At 38.5% G+C, this 25892-nt stretch overlaps 1 protein-coding gene across 1 annotated transcript in view; it reads right to left on the reverse strand.

The window, feature by feature from the left end:
• Nucleotides 1-25892, reverse strand: part of NAALADL2 (N-acetylated alpha-linked acidic dipeptidase like 2) — a gene marked incomplete at both ends in the record, with an annotated part of 379117 nt that overhangs the window by 208676 nt on the left and 144549 nt on the right. The window contains one exon of the mRNA XM_082003692.1: nucleotides 5261-5380. Coding sequence (XP_081859818.1) covers nucleotides 5261-5380 — 120 coding nt within the window. The remainder of the gene's footprint in view (nucleotides 1-5260; nucleotides 5381-25892) is intronic.

The following is a 25892-nucleotide window of genomic DNA, read 5'->3' on the forward strand; positions in this document are numbered from 1 at the left end:
GGAAAAAAATAAAACAGTGTAGGCAGTAGAAAAATGAAATTCAAATTTACTTTTTTCAAAGTAAACTCATTTAAAACTAACGCAGTTATTAAATAGAAGCCTTTTTGCAAATTGCCTTTATTCTGGGAGTCTTTAATATTTTCCATTTAGTAAATCCTCATCTGCAAGTGCCTGCCAATAACCTCTGCATAAACATGCAAGCATCCACATTTCTAAGCTTTATGACGGTTAAAAAGCAATTTTATGAATATTTATGAAGGCAGTAAATTATTAAAATAAATATAGATATTTACACATTAGAACAACATCTTCATTTAATGGATGTGGAAAAAATGTTAATATGTGAACATTTTAAAGATGAAGTGGTTTGGCCTTCAGGGCTTTTGTTACTCTATTAAAAGTTAATTTAGGACAGAAATTATGGCTTTTTCTTGAATCCCAACCCCAAAAGATTAAATCATGATCAAGACTCAAAACATTTTTCAAAAAAATTAATCTGGTGATGGTATTTCCAGAGGCTGGATATTGAAACTACTGTGTAGTTCTCCCTGAAAAAATGCCTCCTCTGACTTCTTTTATGTGCTCACAGTGGTGACACACACTCAGATGAGTTTTAGGGCAGACAAGCTGGGTGCTAGTGGGGTCGTTTCATCAATCTTTCTGTCACCACACATTTTATGCTATTTGAATATGTTTCTTGTCTACAAACACAGCAGACAACTGAAGTTGCTCTTTCTGTAGAGAGTATTCTACATCGCAGAAGTGATTTGCTTAATCACTAGTAATACATTTCATCATCTTTCCCCACATTTATGTATCCTCCTGATTCAAGGACATTAGTGAGTCTGCTCTGACCTCCTGTATGTAAACAGCTACTGAAGTTCACCAGTGATCCCAATAACCTCAGTTCCACCAAAACACAAATTTGCCTTCTAGCCAGAACACTAGAAGGCAGTCATTTTCACTCTGAAGGCGTGAAGAAGCAAGTGTTCTATCTTTTTTATGGTAGTTGATTCCAGAAGTTGTGCTTCACTTCTGTTCTACATTTGTCTTATTTCAGCTTTCTCTTTAAGAAAGTTTTTTGTCTTCCTTAATCCAGTCCCCTCCTTATTCAGAAACAACCCAGCTCTTACAAGTCTCTCAGACAAGTCACAAGATCCCTTTAGGAGTAGCCACGGCAGTTTAAGTTTTTTCCTTCTGTCACTTATTCATCACTACACCCTTTAGCCAAAGGTTACTAGCATCGTGACTCTACCAAGTTGGTGCATCATATGAGTACTCATATGCTTCACTTCTCAGTCCACTGCTTACTTTGTGTTGCTATAGGGAATTGTCACTCCAGGTGCTGGGAGTAGTAAATTCCTAAACCTTTCAGTTGCATTTGAAAATGGCTCTGCCTTTGCCATCCTCTAACTCCAGCCCTTTAAGCATTCCTACCATTCTTTTCTCCCATTTTAATACTAATTTTATGATAGACTACAGAGTCTTTCTCCCTTACTGATCTAAATAGTGTTGTATCTATAGCAAAACCCCTCTCTAAACCTCCACTCGACCCTGTGATTTTTGTACGTTAATATATATCCCTTATTTATCTATTCTTTTTATCACAGCAATGTAAGATCCACCTGTTTTTCTCCCCCGAGTCAATGCTCTTTTTGATACCTTACCCTGCTACAAAGGCAGGGTGCATGCTCTTTCTTTTTATATGTATAACTTATCATGCGGTTGCAGTAACATATTCTTTATTTGAAAAGGTCCAGCTTAAGGGACCGAGATGTGTCCATGTGGCTCTGACAATACTCTAGGAAATGTGCCCACGGCCATAACTGCTGCCCCTCTTGCCCTGATCAGATGCTACGTTCTGTTTCAGTGGAACAGAAAGACAACGCTCCCAATAAAATCCAAAAATCATATTCAGTTACACAAATAACTTAAGGTCAGATTCCTAGCAATCTTGTTCTCACAAAGCAGCTTAAATCTATGAACCTTACCCAATTTAGTCAGAATTACTCACGTTAAGGATTCAACTGCATATTCTAACAGTATAGGCTTTTCCGTATACTTCAAATTCCCTCTATATTCCAATTGCAAGTTACTCCAAGCTCTGAACCCTGTCTGTGGGTTTCAGTGTATCTGAAGAACTGAGAGATGGGCCCAGCTGAAAGATGAAAGGCTGAAAATCGAAGCTCCAAATTGTTTTCAACCTTGATCCTCCCCCAAATTTTGTAGCCTATCCAATCTCCATGAAATGCCAAACTAAACCTCTACAGCAAAAATATTGTCAGTAATACAATTATTTTTCCAAATACTCAAATTTCCATCACTTGGTCTTAGTTCTATAAATTATTCCCTTATACATCAAGCTGTTTTCTACCAGCACATACTTCTTCCTGCTAATGTGATGTAAAGACTAAAGAAATATTGGTCAGTTTTCATGGTGAGTTTTCTGACAGCAGCAGTTTATTATTTCTTTCAGGCTTTTTCCAATGGACGCAATATGGAGAGAAACAATGTTGAGATTAAAAAGAAAAAAAGGCAAATTAAAGACACAAAAAGGGAAAAGAGGAAAAACACATGAAAAACGGCAGTTGATGGCAGTAAAAGAGAGGGAAGCAAAAAACATAACCATGTGAGGGAAAATGCAAAGCTCAGAAATAGAGACATGATTAGAAACTCTGTTACGAAGATTAAACCTCGGTGCAGGATTTATGAAAATAAAGCCCAAATCCAGAGTGAAATATTTATATAATACAAAGTAATAATAATGAGAAATTAAAGAACATTAAAATGTGGAAAATACAAGTTAAATACAGAAATTAGAAAGAAAAGCAGTAAAAACATTTGTATATATAGTGCCAGCTCTGTTACGAACTAGTGTTCTGTTTTAATGTGATGTAAAACCAAGCACGTGGAAGACAGAGATAAGGAAAATATAGGCAGAGGGAAGTATCTGCTGAAACAGAAATGTGAGACTCAGTAAGTACAGAAACATAAACATTAGCAAGAGGAAAAAGATACAAAAAGTGGATTCAGTGGTGAGATAGTGGGCCCATTTAAACCAGCAGGATTTGCTGTTTAAGGCAATCTTTCTCTTTCACTTCAAATAATCCTTATAAAAGAAGAATCTATTTCTGATATCCTCCTACATATTTTCTCATAATTTTAATAGCTTACAATTATTTCACAACCAAGGAGATAAAATTTATATTCTTTAAAAAAAAAAAAAAAAAAAGACAGTTTACAACCTCAAAAAGAAGACACAAGAAATAAAGGGCAAGACTCCTACCTGTGTGAGTAGAACACAAAAGCTACATTTGGGGAGTTGTATTTTTAGCTCAGATCCTGAGTATGGATTTGAAGTCAATCCCCTGATCCTACCACACTTTGGTTCATATTGTGTAATAGACTCTGAATGTGCAAAATGGATTCTTTTGGAACAGCACCAGAAGCGTGGCTAATACACCTCGGCCACCACTTAGCATTCATTTCTTGGGACCAGACTACAGCCAAGGCAAACTTGAGTGTTCTGGAGATGCGCCCTGTCCTCAGCACCAACTGTTTTGCCCTACTCCTTCAGGCTGAACTACTTGCTAATTTAGACATAGTTAAGTGCTTACAGGAACACAAATTAAATCGGGAAAAAGTCCACCTCATAGGCACTGTAGACAGTGCTATTGCAGCAAACTTCATCTTTATCAAATTCCTACTTTATGAGCCCCAATTGGTATTTCATTGTTTTTGTCAGTTAGCGGTGAAAAGCAGTAGAAGATCCATTGGTGGAAATGATGCACCGCAGCCAAGTTCCAACAATGATAACTGACCTTTCACGGGCGTAATTAGATTGCATCTAAATAATTTAAATAAACAGCTAAAGTTACTCAGTTGAAAATGGCATTTTTATTGAGACAAATATTATTCCTATAGAAAAAATATTAAGTGGTTATTCTCTGAAACCTGTGTTTTGGTCCCGACTGTGCTTTCTATGGCCAACAGAGCAGATCCAGATTCTCTTAATTATAAGATCTGGAGTTACTGTTCTTTTATAATTGCTTTTGTGAATTGGGAATGAATAGTTTAAATGTTTACTGGACTAGGATATTTTCTGAAAGGCAAAATGGCATTTTTGTTTATAAAATATTTGCAATAGAAGGCAGTTACTTGACATTTAGAGTTTAAATGTGGTTTATATGTTGAGTGCATTATGTCTGCTGTACAAGTGGACTAGCGAGCTCTATCTCTGCACTCTCTGCCAGCGCTGGAGTTGGAGAAGAAAGAAGGACACACGCATAGCCACGTACAGCCCTCCCCACACATAACTGCAACCAAAGAAGAAGGAAGGAGGGAGTGGAAGAAAAACATGGTTCTCGTTCTGAACTGGTGGTAACCCACAACCAGTAAATCCTGGTGTTTTACAGGAGTGACTGATCGTTAATGGCGGGGGGAACAGAGGCCTACCTGTGTGTCGCAGGGTAGCCTGCGCACACGTTTTACAGAGCAGAAAACCCCACAGAAGTTAATGCTCTTTTCCAACTCAGGCCCTTTCTTCCTCTGAGGTGGTAAGGATGGCAGAAACCAAGGTGGCAAAGGCAAATTCTCCACAGAGCAAGGCTATGTTATGTCATGATGAAATCAAGTTACGATGTCATTTCTTAAACAAGTCCATAAGCCAGAGCGTCAGTCCCTCTGTGGCGTACGCCATCGGTTACTGGCTCGCAATCCCAGTGCTGGCCGCAGCACGTCCGTAGCGAGGCCCGAAGCGCTGAGCTTTAGCCAGAGCCCAGCGGGACGGGAAAGACCCGCCGAAGCCTGCGGCCAGGCGAGCACATACAGCGCCCTGTCTCCCCTCACCGCGTGCTTAAATGGCAGCCAGCAGGCCAAGTGCTGCGCACCAACTGTGCAGAAACAAAATATGCCAGTGCAGTGTTATATGTACGTTTTTAGCAGACGCAGATCCAACTATTCCGGATCTCAGTTGCCTCCCCCCGCATTTCTTTTAGGGATTTCTTCAATTGCCAAAAGGCTTATAGTACACCAGAGAAAATAGAGCATACTACTGGGGCACTGGAGACATGCAGCAAAATAAGTAACTGTACCACATAAAAGGCACCAGAGATCAAAATGCCTAGTATTGAGAAAGAATCTGAATGCCAGTAAATCCTGACCTCCTGGGACGGAATGAGAAAGTCCTTCTTTTGATATTTTGAAACTGAAAAAAACCAAATAATTAATTCAGATAAAGTGCAGCAAGTATTTAACTAACCTTATAAAGCAAAGGTGATTGTCCTAGCTTCAAAAGTGCAATTTTTTTGGTCACGTTTGTAATGGCTTGAATCCGGATCAAGTCTTCCACGGTCCCATACTGTATATCAACAAGTTCTGCCTGCAAAGAGAAGACAAAGTTCAGGCTACAGCTCTAACCGTGCATCACTGAGGGTGCTCCTTCCCCGGAAACTAAGTTGTTTGCGTAAGTACAAGCACCTGAGCAGAGCTCTGCAATTACCTTACCCCCACCTCCTGATCAGGAATAGCTGTAATAACAAAGAGCTTGAGAATTCTATCTGACAGATAAATTTATATCTTTGCAGTTTTCATTCTTAATACATCAGCTGTGATAAAAAACCCATTTTTTTTGCCAGGGGCTATAATGAGTGGTGCTGATTCAGATGAGTCAGCCCCCACCAGCTACAGGAATGTATTTAAAACCATGTGAGGGACAGTAACTCACTTCTGTTAATTTTCTTAAAAGGAATCAGAGTCTTGTAAAGTCTTTCAGAAAATAAGTGAATGATTCTACTGGTCACTTATGAAAATATACAGGTAATACATACTCTACTAATACACAGCTTTATTACATGGTGTCATATGATTTCTGAGCAACCTACTTTAACTAATTAAGTATTTTCTTATAATCCATCAGTTACCCAAGCACTACACTCAGATAACCATGGTGATAACAGACTACACTTTTCAATTAATACATATTTTTAAATCAGAGTAATTTCCAACTAAATTTAAAGTATTTAGAGTATGAAGATCTTCAGCTGTTCAGTCAGGACACTGTAAGAAAATGTAAAGGTCTAAGTTATTATTAAATGTCAAGCATAGGTCATGATAGAAAAATATTTCAAAATGTGTATTCAAGGATTTTTTTTATATATATATATATATATATATATATATTTAAGAATGACCAAGGGCATTTTTCTCACACATTTATAGCAATAAGTCTTGTACATTATTATTTTAGAATGTTATGAAGCTCTTGAGACACCATTGAGGACATTCTGGAACCTCCAAGTGCCAACATGGTGTTCACATAAAACACAAATAAAAGACGACACAAGAATATTACAAGTGTGTTTAAAAATTAAAATAAGAGGAGCAGTACAAGATGGAAAAGTTGCTCTTTCAGTTCAGTTTTGGTAACTTAAGCACGGATTTACTGACAAAGGCAACAGTTCTGATTTTGGGCATCTCTACAAAAAATTGTTCAAATTCTAGCAACAGTTGTTCTGGATATGTAGGTTGTGTGAAATTTTACTAGATTCCTGAACACAGGTATTTTAGGAAATTATCTGCCCTTATACAACTGTATCTGAATATTTTGTCTGAGTTTGCACTTCAACATTTAAGTTGAAATAATAATAAAAAAAAAAATTGCCAAGGTTCCTGTCTTCTTAAATGCATTCTTTTAAATTTTCAAGTTAACGAGTTTCTAAGTCCATAACATGTCATCAGTGCTGTATAAACCAAGTACTTAGAAAGGTCAGCCTAAGTTACAAAACACTTCTGGTACAGGCAAGCATCAGATTTAACACCAAATACTGAAATGTAGGAACCGAAAATCTTGCGCATTATACAGTTCCTTCTGAAATACGTGGAGTTTTTAATAACTAAAGAACTTGAAAACTATTTTATAACAAAATTCAACCGGTGACTACAGGCTGAAAGCCAATATAAATTTTTTCCTGTGTGATCACTGTATTTGGAAATAATGATAAAATCAAGTGAAAAAGTTTTTATACTAGCAGAAGCTATTTTATATTTTACCTAATCCGATGCGTCTGGTTATAAAGAATTCACCTAAAATGAGGAAACAGTATTAACCAGTATACTTCCTTGAAGTTCACACAAATTTTACCTCATTGTGTAGGTCTCAGCTTCATTTTAATTTGTACCTACAGATGTGTAGGTGGATACAGTTTAGATGCATTAATTATTAGAGTCTCAAAAGTCTTATGATTTGAGAGGTTACATCTAGGCTGAGTTCTGGGGAGACCTCTAAATCTAATTCCTTCGGACTGAATGCCTTTCCCACTTACCCTCAGGCAAACCAAAAATTGGAGTTTTCATCATCTGTATGAGAGAAACTACACTGAATTTTCCTGAGGCAAAATCAATACACAAAGATGTAAAATAATGAAGTATCAAACCATTTACTTCTACAGTATGCCTGGGTGAAAATGAGATCCCTGCCCATCTACATTCATGTGCTGCTTTTCTTCTTTCTTTTTGCTAGCTGCTCCTCCAGGGTGCTATCCACCGCTCTGTAAACAACAAAACTACATATTTGCACAATTATTAATGCATTTAGCAACTGCCCTTGGACGTTCTTAGTTAATTTATGGATGCAAACTGCATCTTCAAGAGCTGCTCACCGGTCTTTCCCAGGCAACATATGAGCTCAACAAGAACAGGCTGAATAAAAGGCCCTACAAAAGCACAGCTCATTTTTTAATTATGTGAGAACCAGAACTTGACTCCCTGCTGCCCCAAACACTCTGCAAACCATGTTCTTTGCTCCAAATGTTAAAAGTAAGCCCCAATGCCAAAGCTATTAAATACACTCATACATTGAGAGTGCGTGTAAGAAGTCATTACATAATGAAAAAGCAGCTGGGTATAATATAACAAAGAGTTGCATGTGCTTTCATCACACATCTTCCACATGAAGGATATGTCAAAGCTCAATGTATTAGAAGTCTTTCTTTTGCGCTTGCCTGAAAATAAGTATGACCTAAGCCTCTTGTTACTGTCCAACTTTGGGGACAGTACTTTGGGATACTTGCACACTTGTATTTCACTGTAACTTCCAAGTGGTTGTCTTCTCATCACAAATCTTTGACCCTTAATTTTACCCTTTTGGGAACTGTGGGTAAAAATATTGCACATGTCTACCAAAGTTAGTTATCACATCCTGTTAACATCACATGTAGCCTAGCAGCTGGATATTTGCACAGCTAATTTCAGTCTAACTTCACTTAAAATGACAAAAAATCAGAATACAATCTTCCCTTGAGTAAAACTACACATGGCTTCTCCACTCCCAAATGAAGTCAATAAGCCACTGGAATAGTTTAGAACAAAGTCATAACATTTTGGCAGTACAGTCCAGAAACTAACAGGTAAACATGAAATTATAACAATAGTATTAAAAATTATTCCTACCCCTTCCTTTCTTCTACACTTGAATACTTTAGTAAAAGTTGTAATAAAAAACAAAATATTTTGCACTACTTAATAACAACATCTCATCAAACACAGTACAGCAACACGAGCTCAGAGTAGTCAGTTTTATTTTTACTTAATACACTGGGGCTCAACTAATTGGACCCTTTACTTCTAGCATAAAATAAAATATTGAAAAAATACCCCTCTCAAATAATATTAAAGAAGCCTATTGAATCCAAAGACTGCTACCCTCTCAATAATCCACTGAGAAATTAACAGTCCATTTACATGGTATGAAGTCCTGTTTTAATCACAACATTCCTAACACCTCCAAAAATGAAAAAATGAAAAAAGACTAAATTTTCTGGTTTGTTTTTTTTTTTTTTTAGAAATGCTTACAACATGACATAATCCTCATTTTACACATTCCAGACTTCAAAAAAGAAAAATACCACACCCCCAACTACCCTTATTTGATACACTACTTTCCTTTGGTAGGGTAATTCTGTTCGAAAACAAAAGAGAACTCATCCTTTTATCAGGTGCCCAAAAAAAGCACTTGCGGACTTGGTTTAGATATGCAACGGTAAATCCTCTTACCCTAAAACTAGGAAACTGCTAAAGAATGAGTTGTTTTATCCATTTGAATTAGGTACTTACTCTTCGAATTGTTTCATGCTATGCTGTTTGAAAGATAAGACTATTTAGGAACAAATTGCGATGTACAATATGGAGTTCAGTAGTATTCCCCCATGCATGAAATGAAGTAGGGGAAGGTAGCAAAACAAACATTTTTAGAAAAAGTAAATTATTTTATGTTAGACTTGTTATTAGTTTCCAAGTCCCAAGATGATGCTCAATGAGTTGTAAACATTCTATCTTAAAAACTATGATAAAATCCCCCCCAAACCAGAAAAGACAAGCGCTCTTAAAATGTCACAATCAAGACAGTCAAGGATCTTTTCCCAATTTCTTCTACTTATCTCCAAAATGAAAGCAAATAAAACGGCGTACTTCACCTAGTCATGGATGAAAAAGAGTAAGACAGGTCTTGGAAAGGAAAAGTATGAATAACTGTATGAAGCAGGTGGCAGCTGGGGTCTTGAAGATGCTGGATGCTATTTTAAAACTTTGCTTTCTTTGCCAATGCTGAGGCAATTAAAAAAAAGGGACGTCAGATAGGTCAAAAACAATAATGGAAATATGTCTGTCATATCACATTGTTATCATTCAGTCCACTTGAATGTGGAAAGGAATTTAATAACAGCATTAGCCCCTGTCTGTATTGGATGCAGATGTATAAGAGGCTGATCGTGGCTGATTTGCCAGGGGCACACAAGACAGGAAAAAGATTAATGGAAAAACCCACAGCAAAAAAACACCTCAAAGCCAGTACATCCAAGAAGGGATGTTTCTCTCAACCACCAAAATGCAGATGGAGTCAGTGCAGATAAGAAGTGCATCTGCTTTAGCTATCAAGGCTGGGAATCCCAGGGTAGAAAAGCACCACACCTAAGCAAATAGTTTTACTATTATTTCCTTAAGAAAATACATTAAGGCCAGGACTGAGCAATCTCAAAGAAATTTTATCTGAAAGATGTAAATTTATACAGAAAACAAAACCAAAAGTAGCATACAGAATGGCTGTAGTAAAAAATCTTTTCTTCTTAATGTTACCTGTTGTTAGTGCCACACTTCAGTAACCTCAAATCCTGAATATATTTTATCAAATACCAATCTGTTGACTCATATTAATGAACAGCTTCTACACACGTATTTGGGAGAATAGAAGCTGCAGCTACGAAAGTGACTGATATTCAGGAGCACAGTTAAGGTCATATTCCTGCCAGTTCAGACCTACTCACCAAAAGAGTGTCAGAAATGGATGACCTAGAGAAACTTCAAGTATTGAAGAAAACTAAATATTAAATGCTATGTATACAATATATTTAGGATTGCTTATCCCTCAGAATCAAGAAAATATCTTCAAAAGGCACATATGTAATTCTAGGAGTATCAACACCTCAGTTCTGTAACTGTTCAGGCCAACTACATCCCTCTCTTTCATAACAGTCAGTGTCCTTTATTTGTCCTTCAACCTTCAGCTACTATTTTCAGGTTGTTCACAAAAGAAAGGTAACAGAACCATCCAATGTATGATCAATCACAAGTAAATAACTTTCAACTAGTCATCCTGCCTAAAGTAAAATCTCCAAAATACATCTGCATATTGCATCTGAGAAGACGGCAGTCTGCAATCAGGACATGCGTCTCACTTTAATTAAACGCTTCACTATATTATTTGCACAGCTCTGAAATTGAGGCTGAAGGCAGCATTCAGCAGAGCATAAAAGTAAACTCAAACTGGCTGTAGATCAAAGCTGGACATCAACAAACGCAAAGAAAGCTGCAAACATAAAACTAGCTCTTCTCTAAAATCAGAGAAAAGGAAGAAAGAAAAGGGGAGATAACAGTGCTGCGCCCAAGTATGCCAAATTGTTTGTTGGTGTAAACTCTGCTACGCTTTCTGACAGGAGATACTGCTCCTATTTCAGCCAAAAGCACTCCTCTGATAATCAGGGAACCACAGCTGTCTCCCCATGATTCCTACCACCCAAGCCTCCATTGTCGTCCAAAATAGCAAGACAAAGTAAACAGCCATAGCCATCTTTTTTATACTTACTGTATTTCTACAGAGATGTTAATACGCAAAGTTATCCTTCAAACTTTGTCCTTCACTTGGTTCTAGGCAAAAAAAGGAACAGAGGGAAACCTTCTGTCTTTGTGGGTTTTGTGGCATGCCTCTGATGACTGTCTCTAGTTCAACTGAAATGCTGAAGATTAAACTAAGAAAACAATGTGCCTAACTATTGATTTCTTTTACAATAATGGCACTCAGTATAAGTAGGATCAGTCTGTTCCTTTGTGGTCAGGACTCGATGAAGCCAAGTGCAAGTGCAGGTCTGTTTTATGTTACTAGGTGCGGCATTATCAGAAAAGGAAAAGATCTGAGGAAGTATGACCAAGGGTATCATTCATCATTCCGTAAAATAAAAACAAGTCAGACACAAGACAGAAACTCATCAGGAAAGAATGTGAGGCAGAATTTGAGAGTGATTTTTAAGAGGTGAGTTCTCAGGGGTTTTTTATATGAAAGAATAATTTCTTAGAGAGTTGCTTTTGCTATAAAACAAAAATTCCTTTCTTTAGAACCCAGTTTTCATGAAAACTCTATACTCCATTGTTTACAATAATTTCAAAATAACACAATCTTTGAAATCCCCTGGTGAGCTTTCCACTCTCTATTTTCTTTATGAAAAATTTGATATAGGGCCTCAAAATCCAAGCATGCTGTCTTCTGGTAGCAAACAAACACTTACAATGTATTCTGTGTCCTATGACACTTGGCCATTCCCAAACTGGGAAATCTTGTAGATAAATTTGGGGTAATTATACAGAAATGCCGCTGTGATATACTGCAAATGACTAAACTGTGCATTTGAAAGTAAATTCCCCTAACTTCTTGGCCAAATTTAGACACTATTTATCCAGACTCTCTAGTAGCACAGGATTCCCTATCCTTAAGCTTCTTTTTCTGTCTTATTAGAAACCTGGAATGAGAAAAATAATCTTATGCCTTGAAAAATAACAACCTAATGTATTTCCAAGCAGCTGTGTGAGGCAAGCCAAAAAGAGATGACTTGTACAATTTGAATTTGAACGTGCTCTCAGAGCCCAGAAAAGCAATTCATTCCATATCTGGATTAACTGAAGTTGATTACAATACTAAGAGATACACCTGACCAACAATGTCTAGGCAGATTTAAATCACAGAACTTCAATATTGCTCCACACAGAAAGATATTGGGGGGTGGGTGGGGGCTGTCATTAAATAACTAGGTGAATAACTAGGTGACCCGCCTAGTGGATGAGGGAAAGGCTGTGGATGTTGTCTACCTGGACTTTAGTAAAGCCTTTGACAGCGTCTCCCACAGCATTCTCCTGGAGAAACTGGTGGCTTGTGGCTCTTGGATGGGTTTACTCTTCACTGGGTGAGGAACTGGCTGGATGGCCGAGCCCAGAGAGTTGTGGTGAACGGCGTTAAATCCGGCTGGCGGCCGGTCACAAGCGGTGTTCCCCAGGGCTCGGTTCTGGGGCCGGTCTTGTTCAATATCTTTATAGATGATCTGGATGAGGGAATTGAGTGCTCCCTCAGTAAGTTTGCAGATGACACCAAGTTGGGTGGGAGTGTTGATCTGCTGGAGGGTAGGAGGGCTCTGCAGAGGGATCTGGACAGGCTGGATCGATGGGCGGATGTCAACTGTATGAGGTTTAACAAGGCCAAGTGCCGGGTCCTGCACTTGGGTCACAACAACCCCGTGCAACGCTACAGGCTTGGGGAGGAGTGGCTGGAGAGCTGCCCGGCGGAAAGGGACCTGGGGGTGCTGGTTGACAGCCGGCTGAACATGAGCCGGCAGTGTGCCCAGGTGGCCAAGAAGGCCAACAGCATCCTGGCCTGTATCAGAAATAGTGCGGCCAGCAGGAGTAGGGAAGTGATTGTGCCCCTGTACTCGGCACTGGTGAGGCCGCACCTCGAATCCTGTGTTTAGTTTTGGGCCCCTCACTCCAAGAAGGATGCTGAGGTGCTGGAGCATGTCCAGAGAAGGGCAACGAAGCTGGTGAGGGGTCTGGAGCACAAGTCTTATGAGGAGCGGCTGAGGGAACTGGAGTTGTTCAGTCTGGAGAAGAGGAGGCTGAGGGGAGACCTCATCGCTCTCTACAACTACCTGAAAGGGGGTTGTGGCGACGAGGGTGTTGGCCTCTTCTCCCAAGTAACCAGCGATAGAACGAGAGGAAATGGCCTCAAGTTGCACCAGGGGAGGTTTAGATTGGATATTAGGAAAAATTTCTTCACCGAGAGGCTGGTCAAGCATTGGAACAGGCTGCCCAGGGAGGTGGTGGAGTCGCCATCTTTGGAAGTGTTCAAAAAACGTTTGGATGTGGCGCTTCAAGACATGGTTTAGGGAACATGGTGGCGCTGGATTAATGGTTGGACTTGATGATCTTGAAGATCCTTTCCAACCTTAGTGATTCTGTGATTCTGTGAAATAACTAGTGGTTTTTACCTACAGGCACTCCTCTTCAAACAGATTCATGGCATTTTGTCTTGATGGCTGTCAGCACCTTACTCTCGAAGTTTTCTTTTTTCCCTTCAATATTCCAACTCATACAATAAAATTCCAGAGTAATTCAATATGACTCACAGTGTCAGCTTACAGTCAAAAAGGATTCTTTGTGTCTAGTTTTTATTACCAAAAAATTGCACACTACATTACAATGACAGCTAAAACTGCAATTTGTACCAAAACAGGAAGAAAAAAAGACGTCCCTTAACCTCAATTAGATAGAGTTTGGTCTTGCAGATCAAATCCAGTCACAGACACATTTTACATGCTCCCTCTTCCCCCTTGTTCTATCTGCCCAGCTAACGCAGCTCCATTCCAGGCAGGGCTCTACTGAAGCTTCTCCGACAGGTTGTTTTTGCTGATCCAGTATCATTTTTAGAAAGATACTGAGCTTTAACTTGCTTGCTGACTTGCTTTTTACAGATTATAGCAGGTTTTTTTGCCTACCAACTCCCAGGGAGACTGAATTAAAATCGAAGCCTTTTTATAGCCTACAGAAAAGAACCTCTTCTGTGTTTTATGGTTACAGAGCCCCAGATAAATCCGAGCTGACATAGGTCAGTTCCCTGTTGATAATGCTCATCCTGTAGACTCCTCCCTCTATATCTATTTTCAACTTTATTTTTCCTTCTTTTATTTTATTCATACATCCACCTCCACCCTCTATCCCAAATCACAGTCCTCGAGTTTCCCTTTAGTAGAAGGCAAAACTAAAACTTGACTTGTAACTTCTTAATTCATGATATCCAGCGAGCTATACAAAACAACAAATCTATTTTTTTTCATATTTTCTAATTAATTTAAATGCAAGTCTAGTTTTTTCAGGTATTCTGAAATACAAGATTCTTATTTTCAGTCATATTAAAAAGATAGTTATTTATTTTAAAATCTCTAAGAACATTGCTTTAGTTATAAAGCATTGAAGAACATGGTATCATTTGATGCCTAACACTGTTGGAAATTTTATTATTTCAAACTTTCATTAAGCAGTGTCACCTTGGTAGTGACAAAATTTTAAATTCTAATGATTCTTTCTCACACGTGTTTAATATGATTTATATCCCCCTCTTTATAAGAGTTAATTGCAAAGATATTTAGTAGCTTTAGTATTTATACTAAAGCATAAAGTCACATTGATCATACTTTCCTAAGAAGAAACAGTAATCTGTATTTGCCAGCCTAGTTGGTTTAGCTTATTCAGGGGTAATTATTCAAGCAAATACACATTTACAAATTACACAGACTTAAGGCTAAACTAAACAAAACAGAGTTGTTCAGCTGTGATGGGACATCTTAGAAAATAAATCATAAGCTACATACGTACACAATAAATTATAAAGGTGTGATTTAAACTTGGCTTTAAAATTTTCACTGAAACGGCTTTATGTCAGAATCCAGTCCCATTATGTCAGAACTCAACAAATTCTCAAAGTCGGACAGCAGTGAGGAGGAGGATTTATTGGCTACTCTCAAACACAAAGAATGAAAGCAAAATATCCAGAGGCTGCAGACTGTCCTTCTTCAGTGGCCTTTTTATCGTATAGCAAATAAAAAACAGGCATTCCTTCCTATAGTAGCTACAACCATTAAGTCATTAGGGAAGATGCTTGCACCTTACAGAAGGTGCCTAGAAGCGCTTTATATACAAACAGGTTCTGCAGGCTGCAGCAGAAGCTGCCAGCTATTGTAGGGAAGAATCCATCGCAGTCGGGCAGGAGGGGCACGGGGCACACTCCCCTCTGGCTCTTCGCAGGCTCAACGTGAAAAACAGTGAAGCATGACTGCATCCAGCTCTGGAGCCCTCAGCACAAGACAGACATGGACTTGTTGGGGAGGGTGCAGAGGAGGCCACAAAAATGATCAGAGGGATGGAACACCTCTCATGAGAGGACAGGCTGAGAGAGTTGGGGTTGCTCAGCCTGGAGAAGAGGCGGCTCTGGGGAGACCTTACCGCAGCTTGACAGTGTTTAAAGGGGGTTTATAAGAAAGATGGGGACAGACTGTTTAGCAGGGCCTGCAGTGACAGGACAAGGGCTAATGGTTTTAAACTAAAAGAGGGCAGATTTAACTAGATCTAAGGAAGAAATTTTTCACCATGAGGGTGGTGAAACCCTGGCCCAGGTTGCCCAGAGAGGTGGGAGATGCCCCATCCCTGGAGACATCCCAGGTCAGGTTGTTCGGGGCTCTGAGCAACCTGCTCCAGTTGAAGATGTCCCTGCTCACTGCAAGGGGGTTGGACTGGGCCTTTAAAGGTCCCTTCCAGTCCAAACTGTTCTATGATTCTATGAGTTTGCACCTACACATCCAGAAAAAGAAAGTAATCTCCTGTCTGAAATGACAGGTCATAAGAACAATGTCCTGTGAATGCAAACACTGTTAATCAAAGACAGAATGAGTGTCAATTGCAGTGAAACGTTACATGGAAGTGCTTTTGATTCTTTTTAAGTAAAATTGAAGTATTTCATTTTAGAACTATAATACATTTGATATCTTAATTTCCTAAAGAGAAGCATTTCAACTTTGTTCAATTGTTTCATTTTTAGAGTTAGTCTGGCTGTGTTAAAACAGAAATATATAGGAAAATAGCCTTACAGTTTTCACGTTTCCAATTTCTGCCACAATTCTGAACACATTTTGAAACAGCGTAATTTTCATAGGATGAGAAGCCTGTTTCCCAACTAACTCTCATACTCATGCATGCACAGTGTACTGAAATACACAGGCTGGCCGCATTTCTGTGCACGCTTGCTATGCAAACACATGAAACATAAGTTGTTATTACTGCAGGTACATAGATACAGAAAGATAAAATAGACACCTACTTCAAACATGCAGATAATCACATGCATGTACAAGAGGAGGTCAAACTGCATCAAGAGAACACTTGAACTTTCGGAAACATCATCGAGAACTCTATTTTCCAGAGCATAATAAATGCTCTTTCACAGAGTACTTATAGCCCTTGCTTGGACAAACATCATGTACTTGAACATAATCAAAGAGATGGCCAACCATGTAGTCCTGTAAACACAAATCTGGGTGGTAAAGCAGGATTTTATCAAACCTGGAGAAGCAAACATGCAGTTGTGAAAACAAAAATGGCATCCATCTTATCTGATGAGAATTTTTTTGTTTTAAGTCATTACACACATGTATAGGTCTCTAAAGTACCTCTTTAGAAAAGGATTGGGGAAAAATACATTCTAAAATTACAAATACATTAGGATGAAGGAAAAGGACACCAACAAAAACAGGGAATATATGTGAGCAATAATAAATTCAAGTTCATTCATTCAAGGCGCAAATGATTGACCAAGGCAAATATTAAGAAGGCTGTATGTGAAAACAGCATAGCTCTATATGGTTAAACAAGTAGATATTTCCATTTTTCAACCACATAAAATTATGCAAAGATGACTTACCTTACAAGAGACATGTGGCATGTGGTTCAGGTAAAATTGTACCAGGAAGAAAACCAAACCACCCTGTTGTTCCAGGCTTTCAAATTTTGTTTTTAAAAATACACTTAATACTTTGGAATTGCCATTTGGTCATTAATTGTGATACTGTATTCTGCACTGCTTAGTCATCTAAAGGTTTCTATATGGCAACAAGATTTATCTTTTATTGCTGAAATAGCTAGCCTTCATTTTCATGAATAACAGCAAGGATTAAATGGAAGTTCAGGATAGGGCCCTGCAAGGTATCCTTGCTCTGGCATTATCAGTAGCTTGCTTTTATCCTAAGTTTTTCCAAAGGTGAGGGTGAAGGTTTTCCTGAATCGTGCCAAATTTCGCATACATATTTAAAATTCGATGAGTCATGTCTGCTAAGCGTTGGCAAGAACACCACAAATAATTTGTGAACTTGGTTCCTGTGCTCTCGGAAGGAATGGAAAATCTTGGAGAAAGCAAGGAAATCCTGGGCAAAGGACAAAAACTGCTTCCTTTTAGGAACGGGACCAGTGAATTGTTCAACCTGTACAGTGGCATCCCATTAAATTCCATCTCAAAATGAAAGATGGAAAAATGTTGGCATTATCTAAAACGTATGGGATACCAGAATTTGGACAACTTGATGAGGAGGAAGGAGTCATCTGACCTCTGACATAAGAAAACTCATTTCACTGGTAAGGCAAAAACTTCACCGTCGCTGCAGCCCAGCCAGAGTGCTGGAACTGCATCTGAACCAAGATTCCCTCATCTTCCACACAGCCTGAAATCCAGGTCAGCCTCCTTTACAGCAGTAGAGAAGTGCTCAGCATTATTGTAGCAACAGTACTTTATAGTATAGTTTTCAATAAAGCAGTAGGGACATTATTACAGAACTAGCAGTTACTACAGAAATGTGCACTCAATTCTTTCTCTTCCCCTGTTATGATCCCTCCTGCCCCGGATATTGAACAATCAACAAAAACAAACTAGAAACAGGGAGCTCTGTATGTGCTCTCATAAATTCTGATTCAACCACAAATTTCCTTAATGGTCCATCTTCCAACATCAAGTGGTCCCTCTCCTGAATTTCAACAAACAGAAAAGGTTAAATTCTACTGAATTTGAGGGGACAAAGAATGCACAACGGTCATCATTAGAAATATTCACTAGCTGGATCATCTTCCTGGAGAGGTTCCCTTCAAATTTCTGTGTCTTTCAATTTTTTTACCCACTTTACAAACATTAGACATTGTGAAGAAATTATCTTGATTGTCAGCAGAGAAAACTGAATTATGAAACTGCATTTCAGGCAAAGCAACCCTCAGGCAGTAAGATAAGAGCAATAATCATCAGGGTAAGATCTGAACTGAAAGAGTCAGTCTTACCCATCAGATCCTGAGTCTAGCAATGTCCACATCGATACAATTTCTCATGCTAGATTTTTAGTTTGTGTCATTACATGATTGGAATATTTTATTCTAGCCCAAAAATGTAAGAATTTTATAGGTAAAAGGACAACGTGGACAGAGACATGAAAAAAAATTTTGGTTAGAAGAATGATATAATGATTCTTTTTTGCTAGTAATACAATTTATAGCTTTTCATACTACTTCATTCTCTAAAATGCTCCCCAAGTAAAGGTCGTGCCTGGCAAACATTGACCTGCAGTAGGAGGAACATCTCTCTCGGATTGACAACACAGCAGGAGCTTTCTTGCATACTTAAGCAGCTTTGCTCTCTAGTAGTTGAAGCCGTTGCCAGACCTCCTCTATCCTTATTCACCTCTGTCTGCCCCTTGAAGACATCAGTGTGAAGCAGTGAATCTTAGAGGAGACAAGACTAACTCTGTACGGTAACATAATTCAGTGGAAGGAAGATAAATTCCTTGAAGCATCTTCTTTCTCACACAGACCTACTCTTGGGCCTGTCACAAGCTGGTGATTGATTAGTCACCTTCTCTTTGAACTGCAGAACACAGAAACATACGAAATAATTATGAGAATAGAACTGATATATCCCATGATTAATTTACATTAAGGCCCTTTTAATGAATGAGATAAACACAGTACTCATTACATGGGGCGTTAGACATGAGATTTATGTGAATTTAGTGGAAGAGACAGCATATCAGACAGAAGAAATTAGGATTGCCTAATTCTAGAAAAAGGGAAGACCAATGTAGTTTCAGCTTTGTTTAGTTTGCACTTTTTTTTTTTTTATTATTTATAAGGAGATACTTCCCTCCTGGGATTGCAACTGGTGGGCACAGCCAGAGGTGCTGTATTTCCAACCAGCTTAAAAGTGAAATTATGAACGAAAGCTTTTTTCTCAGGACATTTCAGTCCAGCCAGTGAACAGGCTCTGGCATTCTGACAGTTCACGTACACACCCAATGCAGTTCTGCCAACTGCACCTGGATGCCAAACTTAGACTTGCCTACAGCTAGTGACTGGGCCTTTTTTTTTTTTTTTATTCTTTTTTACATTTTTAAGAATTCAGTTCTTATACATTTTTTCAACTATTTGTATCACAGCTGCACATTTGCTTTCAAAAGACATCTACTTCGAACAGTTTTCTCTGAGAGGGGCCTTCTTCACTTTTTGTCTTTCTTACTATTAAGGCTCTGTGTCCAGGTTTCTAGCATTCCTCAAAGCAGTCTCTAGAGAGGTTCATCCTTTGCTCCTTTATACCAAAATTCTTCAACAAAGAAGTCAGACAAACAGCTAAAATCTGTCCTCATCAAATTATTTATATGATGGCAGATTTATCCTCAACTAGTTTAGATTAAATTTAAAACCTGTCACTTTTTTTTTTCTTTTTTTTTATTCCACTCTTTCAAGTGGTCATCTTAGAAGTTTGTATTTGGTCTTCATATCAACATCCTAACACAGAGACAGGAGATCTTCAGACTTGTTTCGGATTCTCAATGCTACTTTCATTTCAAAATATTAAAAAAGACCTTAACAACGAGGAAAAAAAAGGAGTCCCATAGAAAAGCATTTGATAAGCTGATATTACTACATATAGAAAAAAATCATTTTTTAAGATTTTGACAAAATGTTGCCCAATATTGCCTGTAAAAATTATACTGGTAGGTAGAGATAACTCCTAAGAAAAAAATGCATTGCTAAGGCTTCAACTGATAAGATTTATCAACCTGCATCAAAGATTAAAATAGTCACTTCTGATTCTTTTCAGCTGCCAGCTCTAATTCACAAGAGACACCATCATTATTTAGACCTTTTCTCTATTTTCAAAAATAATCAAGTGCAGTGTGTCGGAAAAGTGTTTTGTTCTTAAAAAAAAAAAAAAATAGAGTCATTCTAACCCATATTCTTATGGATGACTGATTGATGTCTGGGACTGCCAGGGTCAGAATCTTATGGCCATGCTCCCAGGTATAGGATGTATAGGCACAGTAAAATGTAATCTGCCTCCAGCTACAGATTACTAACATTCTCAAAAGGTTTAAGGACTTGCTTCTCTTCCTCAAAAATAAACTAAAAAATGAGAACAAACAATAGTTTAACCAATACTGTATTTTACAGTCACTCATAACCATCACAAAGCTGAGCAGCATTTTAACAAGTTCTTTATTGTTTATGCATGAAACTATGTTTTGTTTTTTTTTTTAAACAATGAAGTTATACAAGTTATTTTAGGGACGCAGATTGAGTATTATATAAATACAAAAATGTTTTGTTATTGTTCTCCTTATATCAGTTATAGTTTCTTCTTATGTTGTTTTTCTCATCCTGGCAATTTTTTTAAAAGCTGATATAATTTGCTTTATAGTCTCTCTGGTGGAGGAAATTTTTGCTTTTGTTTTTAGTGTAATCAAGATCCATTCAAGGCAGGTTTAAACCTTCAAAATATTGGAAAGCTTTAAAAGAAAAAGATCCCTAAACCCCAAACCAAATAGCTCACAGCAGAAGCAGCTTTTTGCTTGGAATTCCTTCTCTGAGGAGGATATTGCCTTTGTAAACTTAAACAGAAAAAACACAGATATGTTGCTGGTAGGTTCAAATTTACTCAGAAGATGTAAAAGAAATTACAGGGAGCTGATAAGATAGCATGAGCTAAGCAAAATTTGCCTTGTGATTTGGTACAAAGATTTCCACTTGACTTGGTATACCTTTGTATCTGAGTTTGCACCAAACACCGTTAACAAAAAGTGGGCATGAAAGAAGAGTAACTGGGTAGGTATCAACCCCGCTATCTACTGAACTGCAGATGTCATCGCAACCTGCCTGGTCTAAATTACACAATAAAATAATTAAAGAGAAGAACATTTCTTGGAGATCCATGAATTTACAGCAGTTACTTCCACTTGTATTGTCTCACAGTGAATGCTAACTCTAACTAAAAAAAAAAAAAAGTTAAATTATAATTTTATTATAAATTATGTAATTCCCATTGATTGCCATAGGACTTTTTCTTGAACTATAACCTGAATAAAGTACCAAATCCATTTCCCAAGTCCTCGGTGTTTGCACCCTTTAGTTTTTACCATGCAATTGGAATATAAATCATGTTTATGGCTGAGCATTGCTCCTTCTCAAATATGGTACAGAGGCCTTACTGAAAAATGCCTTTAGCTGATTATGTGCAATGGCATGGAAGTGCTCAGTGATCTGTTATATCTGTAGATATCAAGATGTCTCAGCTTCTGCTTTTTTACACTTAAAACCACTCATTTATTATTAATGACATTATTACCAAAATGTCATTAATAATATTTTATTAGTAAAACATCAATACAGTATTGACCCGCAATTATAAAATAGTAAAAGGTTTTGCAGCAGTAGCCTCTTGTAGCATTTTTGAAACACTGCCCTTCAACGATACGACAATCTTACAGCAGTATTGACTGGGCTTATGCGCATGATGAACTACTATTATTTTTAGGGAACTGTACAACTTTATTTATGAAGGGTTATGTGATATATGCCAGAAAACTGACAGGATGTTCTGCAGGACATCTCTTCAATGATCGTTTTTGTCGTTCTTGACTGCGATTTTAAATTATATAATCTTCACATTGCATTTCACAGCTTTCTGTATGTAATTATAACGGAGTGGCAGCTATGCTGTAGTTAATGTTGAATGTTGTTTTCTGTTTAAAGGTCAAGTCTATTCTAAAATCCATATTCTTAGTGAGACTATCTCGAAAATTTGCTGTGCCTATTAGGTATGCAGAGCAGTGGTCTAAATTACAATTATTTGTGGAAGAAGTTTCTGAGAAACTCTTCTATAAATAAAAGATAAATAAAGCTCCTCTAAAACGGCTAAATGTTACAAAAATCGCGTGATTCTTCTCATTTGCATGTGTGTCTTATCCAACCTATAGCCCTAACCATCTGCAAACTGATTTCAGTTGCTAGGGATTCATTTTAGCTAGTACATATCTCTTCAGAAGAGAAGAGAATTTAGAAAATGTTCATAAAGATTATAATGAACTAAATTGGCGTGCCTAAAAGAATTAAATGTGCACATGTATTAAGGTTCCCTCTAGCTTGATATTTTGCACCAATGTGCAATCAAAAATGACTAAAAGACTGAGGGTGAGATGCTGTGATTATTTAATCTGAATTATATGCACTCTCTGCCTTGGGAATTCAAGATACGCTAGTGAGCATGCTGCAGAAGGCTCATTTGGAAATTTTGCCTAGGGATAAAAATAACCTGGTAAGGTTTTAAAATTTTCTAAAACCAACCCGCTGACACCAATCTTAATTCAGAAATATTGTTAAGGAAATTACCACTGATTAGCTAGAGGGAAGATAAAAGATAATAAGGGTGCACTAATCACATTTCCAGCACAATGAAACCAAATTAAATGAAAGCAAGCTGTTGGGTCAAGGTCTTCCTGGTGCATTGTCCTTCCAGAGGAACTTATAACCTTTTGGTGCAGAGCTAGAAATGTAGAGAGCTGCAAATATTGCAAGGAAACAGCTCTGCAGCACCGTAAAGACCTCGAAGTGAGGGGAAGGGACCGTAGGGTACACAAGTGGGAAGCCTGCAATGAGTGGGAAAGATGAGAGGAACAGGTCAGAGAGAAAAGGATGACTCTCATCTTCTTGCAGAGTGAAGGACCTGAGGAGAGAAAGGAATGGATGGGGAAAGGAGACATTTCAGCACAGCCATAAGAAAATAGGATATCTGACATGAAGCGAGCAAGCCCCCCTCCTTGTGAAAGAGGATCTGACAGCAATCCAAGCCCTGCTTCCCTTATTCCCATCTTGCCAAGATTGAAGAATGGTGGGAAGATCACCGAGTGAGTTTAACAGATGGGTTTGTGCTTCTCACATTGCTTCAGGTTGCATTAATCTCTATGTTGGGTTCTCACTTAGCTGAGAAAATGTCACCAAAACAAATGAACCAGAGCAGGCTGATACGCTATCAACAGATGTAGAGAATCTCTTCTGCATATTGTAGATAGAGGCAAACAGCATTCTCACTTGTCTGCTCCCTGCAGCCCCTCCAAAATGAATCAAAGATAGCAGTGGCTGAGTTGGAAGTATAAATGCCTAAATCAGCAGACACTTTGAACAGAGAAATGGATAGAATCAGCCAAGGAACATGGACGATGGCAGGGTTGTGAGGATATGTAGTGAGGAGTCCAAGCAGCCAGGGAACAGGGGCAGAGGAGGGGTCAAAGTACAAAGGAGATATAGTTGGGTGTTGGGAGAACTGCCTTGAAGATGGGGATGATTCATTTCTGTCCATGGAACCATCAGATCTCTGCCTGCATATGCATTCTCATTTCAAGAACATGTAAATTGTACTGTTCTTGCATCCTCCCCTGGTTCCTGAACCAACATAGTCCTTTCAGTGTGTGAGATCCAGGAAAGGAAAGTGATGTATTGCTGGGCTTGCTGAGAGTGTCCACGATGGAAAAAGGAAAGGATGGAGGAACAGCAAAGGAACCAACTTGGTGCATTCAACAGCCAGTTATTCCTGAAGAGGCAGAGGACTGTAGTGTAGCATTAAGCAACGCCTAAAATTCCTTAAACACTTCCATAAAGCAAAGGGTGAATATATTTAAGGTGGAAGGAAGGTGAGAAAAACTTCAGGTCACACAAACATAACTGTAGAAAATCTGGGAATACAAAGTAAATACAACCTTCATTTTGCTTTAATTAGTCCATCCTTGAATGTCCCAACACACAACCATTTAATCTGCTAAGATCTTCTCTTTACAGTTGCTAAAGAAACAGGGAACAGAGCAGACGAACACCAGAACACCAAAACTGAACACTTGTTTCTTCCTTAAGTTTGCCGTACTCAGTGCACCTGCTTTAAACCAACTGCCCAGATGACTCAAGTACCATCCAGCCTTCTGCTACACTTCCAGCCAAGATGTATCCCTGCTTACATTTCAACTGCACTCGGGGGATCACCACCATGTCTGTTAACAGATGGGCTATGACATGCACCTACTACTTACCAACGTGGTGCTGAAAGGAGGACACTGGATCTCTGCACGTTCGCACACACCTCTCCTTGGCTCTCACCAACAGCTCCCCAGCTCATCTCTCCACTGTTCTGCCGGTGACGGCACACACAGACACAGCTATGAGTTGACCGCGTGCCATAAAGGCAAAGAGCAGCACATTCAGATTCACCGCACTACACTCACTCGGAGACTGGCTAGATACTGTTTGACAACGCATTTTGCTTTAACGCATAAATCTGATGCAATGTAATTTCCCATTATAGGTGTACTCTGTTGGCCAGATTGACTTTCCTGTTTTCATCAAGCAGACAAAAGGTTTAAACTCTATAAAAGGTAGTTGATATTTAAGTTTTAATAAAAATATATTTCACGTATGTCATTCTTTCCTTAGACTGACCTAGTCTACGATATATTATTTACATAACTGCTGTAATATCTATTTCAGAGCCAACTAGACAGCTCTCTCCAGAACTGTAGGCTGCCCTGCCTGTCACCATGATGGGTAAACAGTGTCACCTTTTCAGGGCCCAATGAGTTACAGAGAAGTAGTAAAGCGCACCATCCATCACAATGGCACTAAGTAGATTTTTGAAGTAGATCCCAGTTCACAAATGCCCACGTTTTTACTCACAAATGCTGTTTAGACTGTTACCAGAAAGCACAAATTGGACAGCTCATATACAATGGCCATATGATGAATGGACATGACAGGTGGTCAAAGAAAATGAGTCTTGCTATTCTACAAAGAACCTTGTCAACATGAAAGTACAGCTGTAGCTCTGCTGGTAGCCAGACTGCAGTAACTTAATGGTTGTATTCGGTTGAACTTCTAGCGTACAAAATATACAAATGAGATACAATGAAGCAGCAGTATTGAAGCAATATTAGCAATTCAACCTGATTATGTGACACACAATAGAAATTTTCTACTAAGGATATGTCACATTTGAAAGAAAATTATTCAGATTATGAGTAGCTGTTACAATAATACCTTTTCACAGGAAAACCCTCATGATTTTGCAATCACAACCCACTGCAAGATATTCAAAATACACAACTTGTAGCTCCACTGCAATCAATCAAGTCCCCCTCTGATGGCTGAACCCAGCAACTGCCACCACCTGCTACTTCTCATTTAAAGTTTCTCTACTTCCGTTAGTTTAAATAGTAGAGATTACTGCGTAAGACTGAAAGTGGGGCAGGTTAGATCACTACCAACTTATCCATAGCCTAAACAAATAGGGAAATTTCCCTTTCAGGCAAAACCCTGATCTAAGAACAGTTCAGGTAGAGTTTTTGAAAAATAAAAGAAAACATCTGAAGTTTTGTGAAGGTGCTAGGTATTCTCACAGAACTGACTGT

Source organism: Phaethon aethereus (assembly GCF_964289735.1).
Source record: "Phaethon aethereus genome assembly, chromosome: 9".
Taxonomy (NCBI): Eukaryota; Metazoa; Chordata; class Aves; order Phaethontiformes; family Phaethontidae; genus Phaethon; species Phaethon aethereus.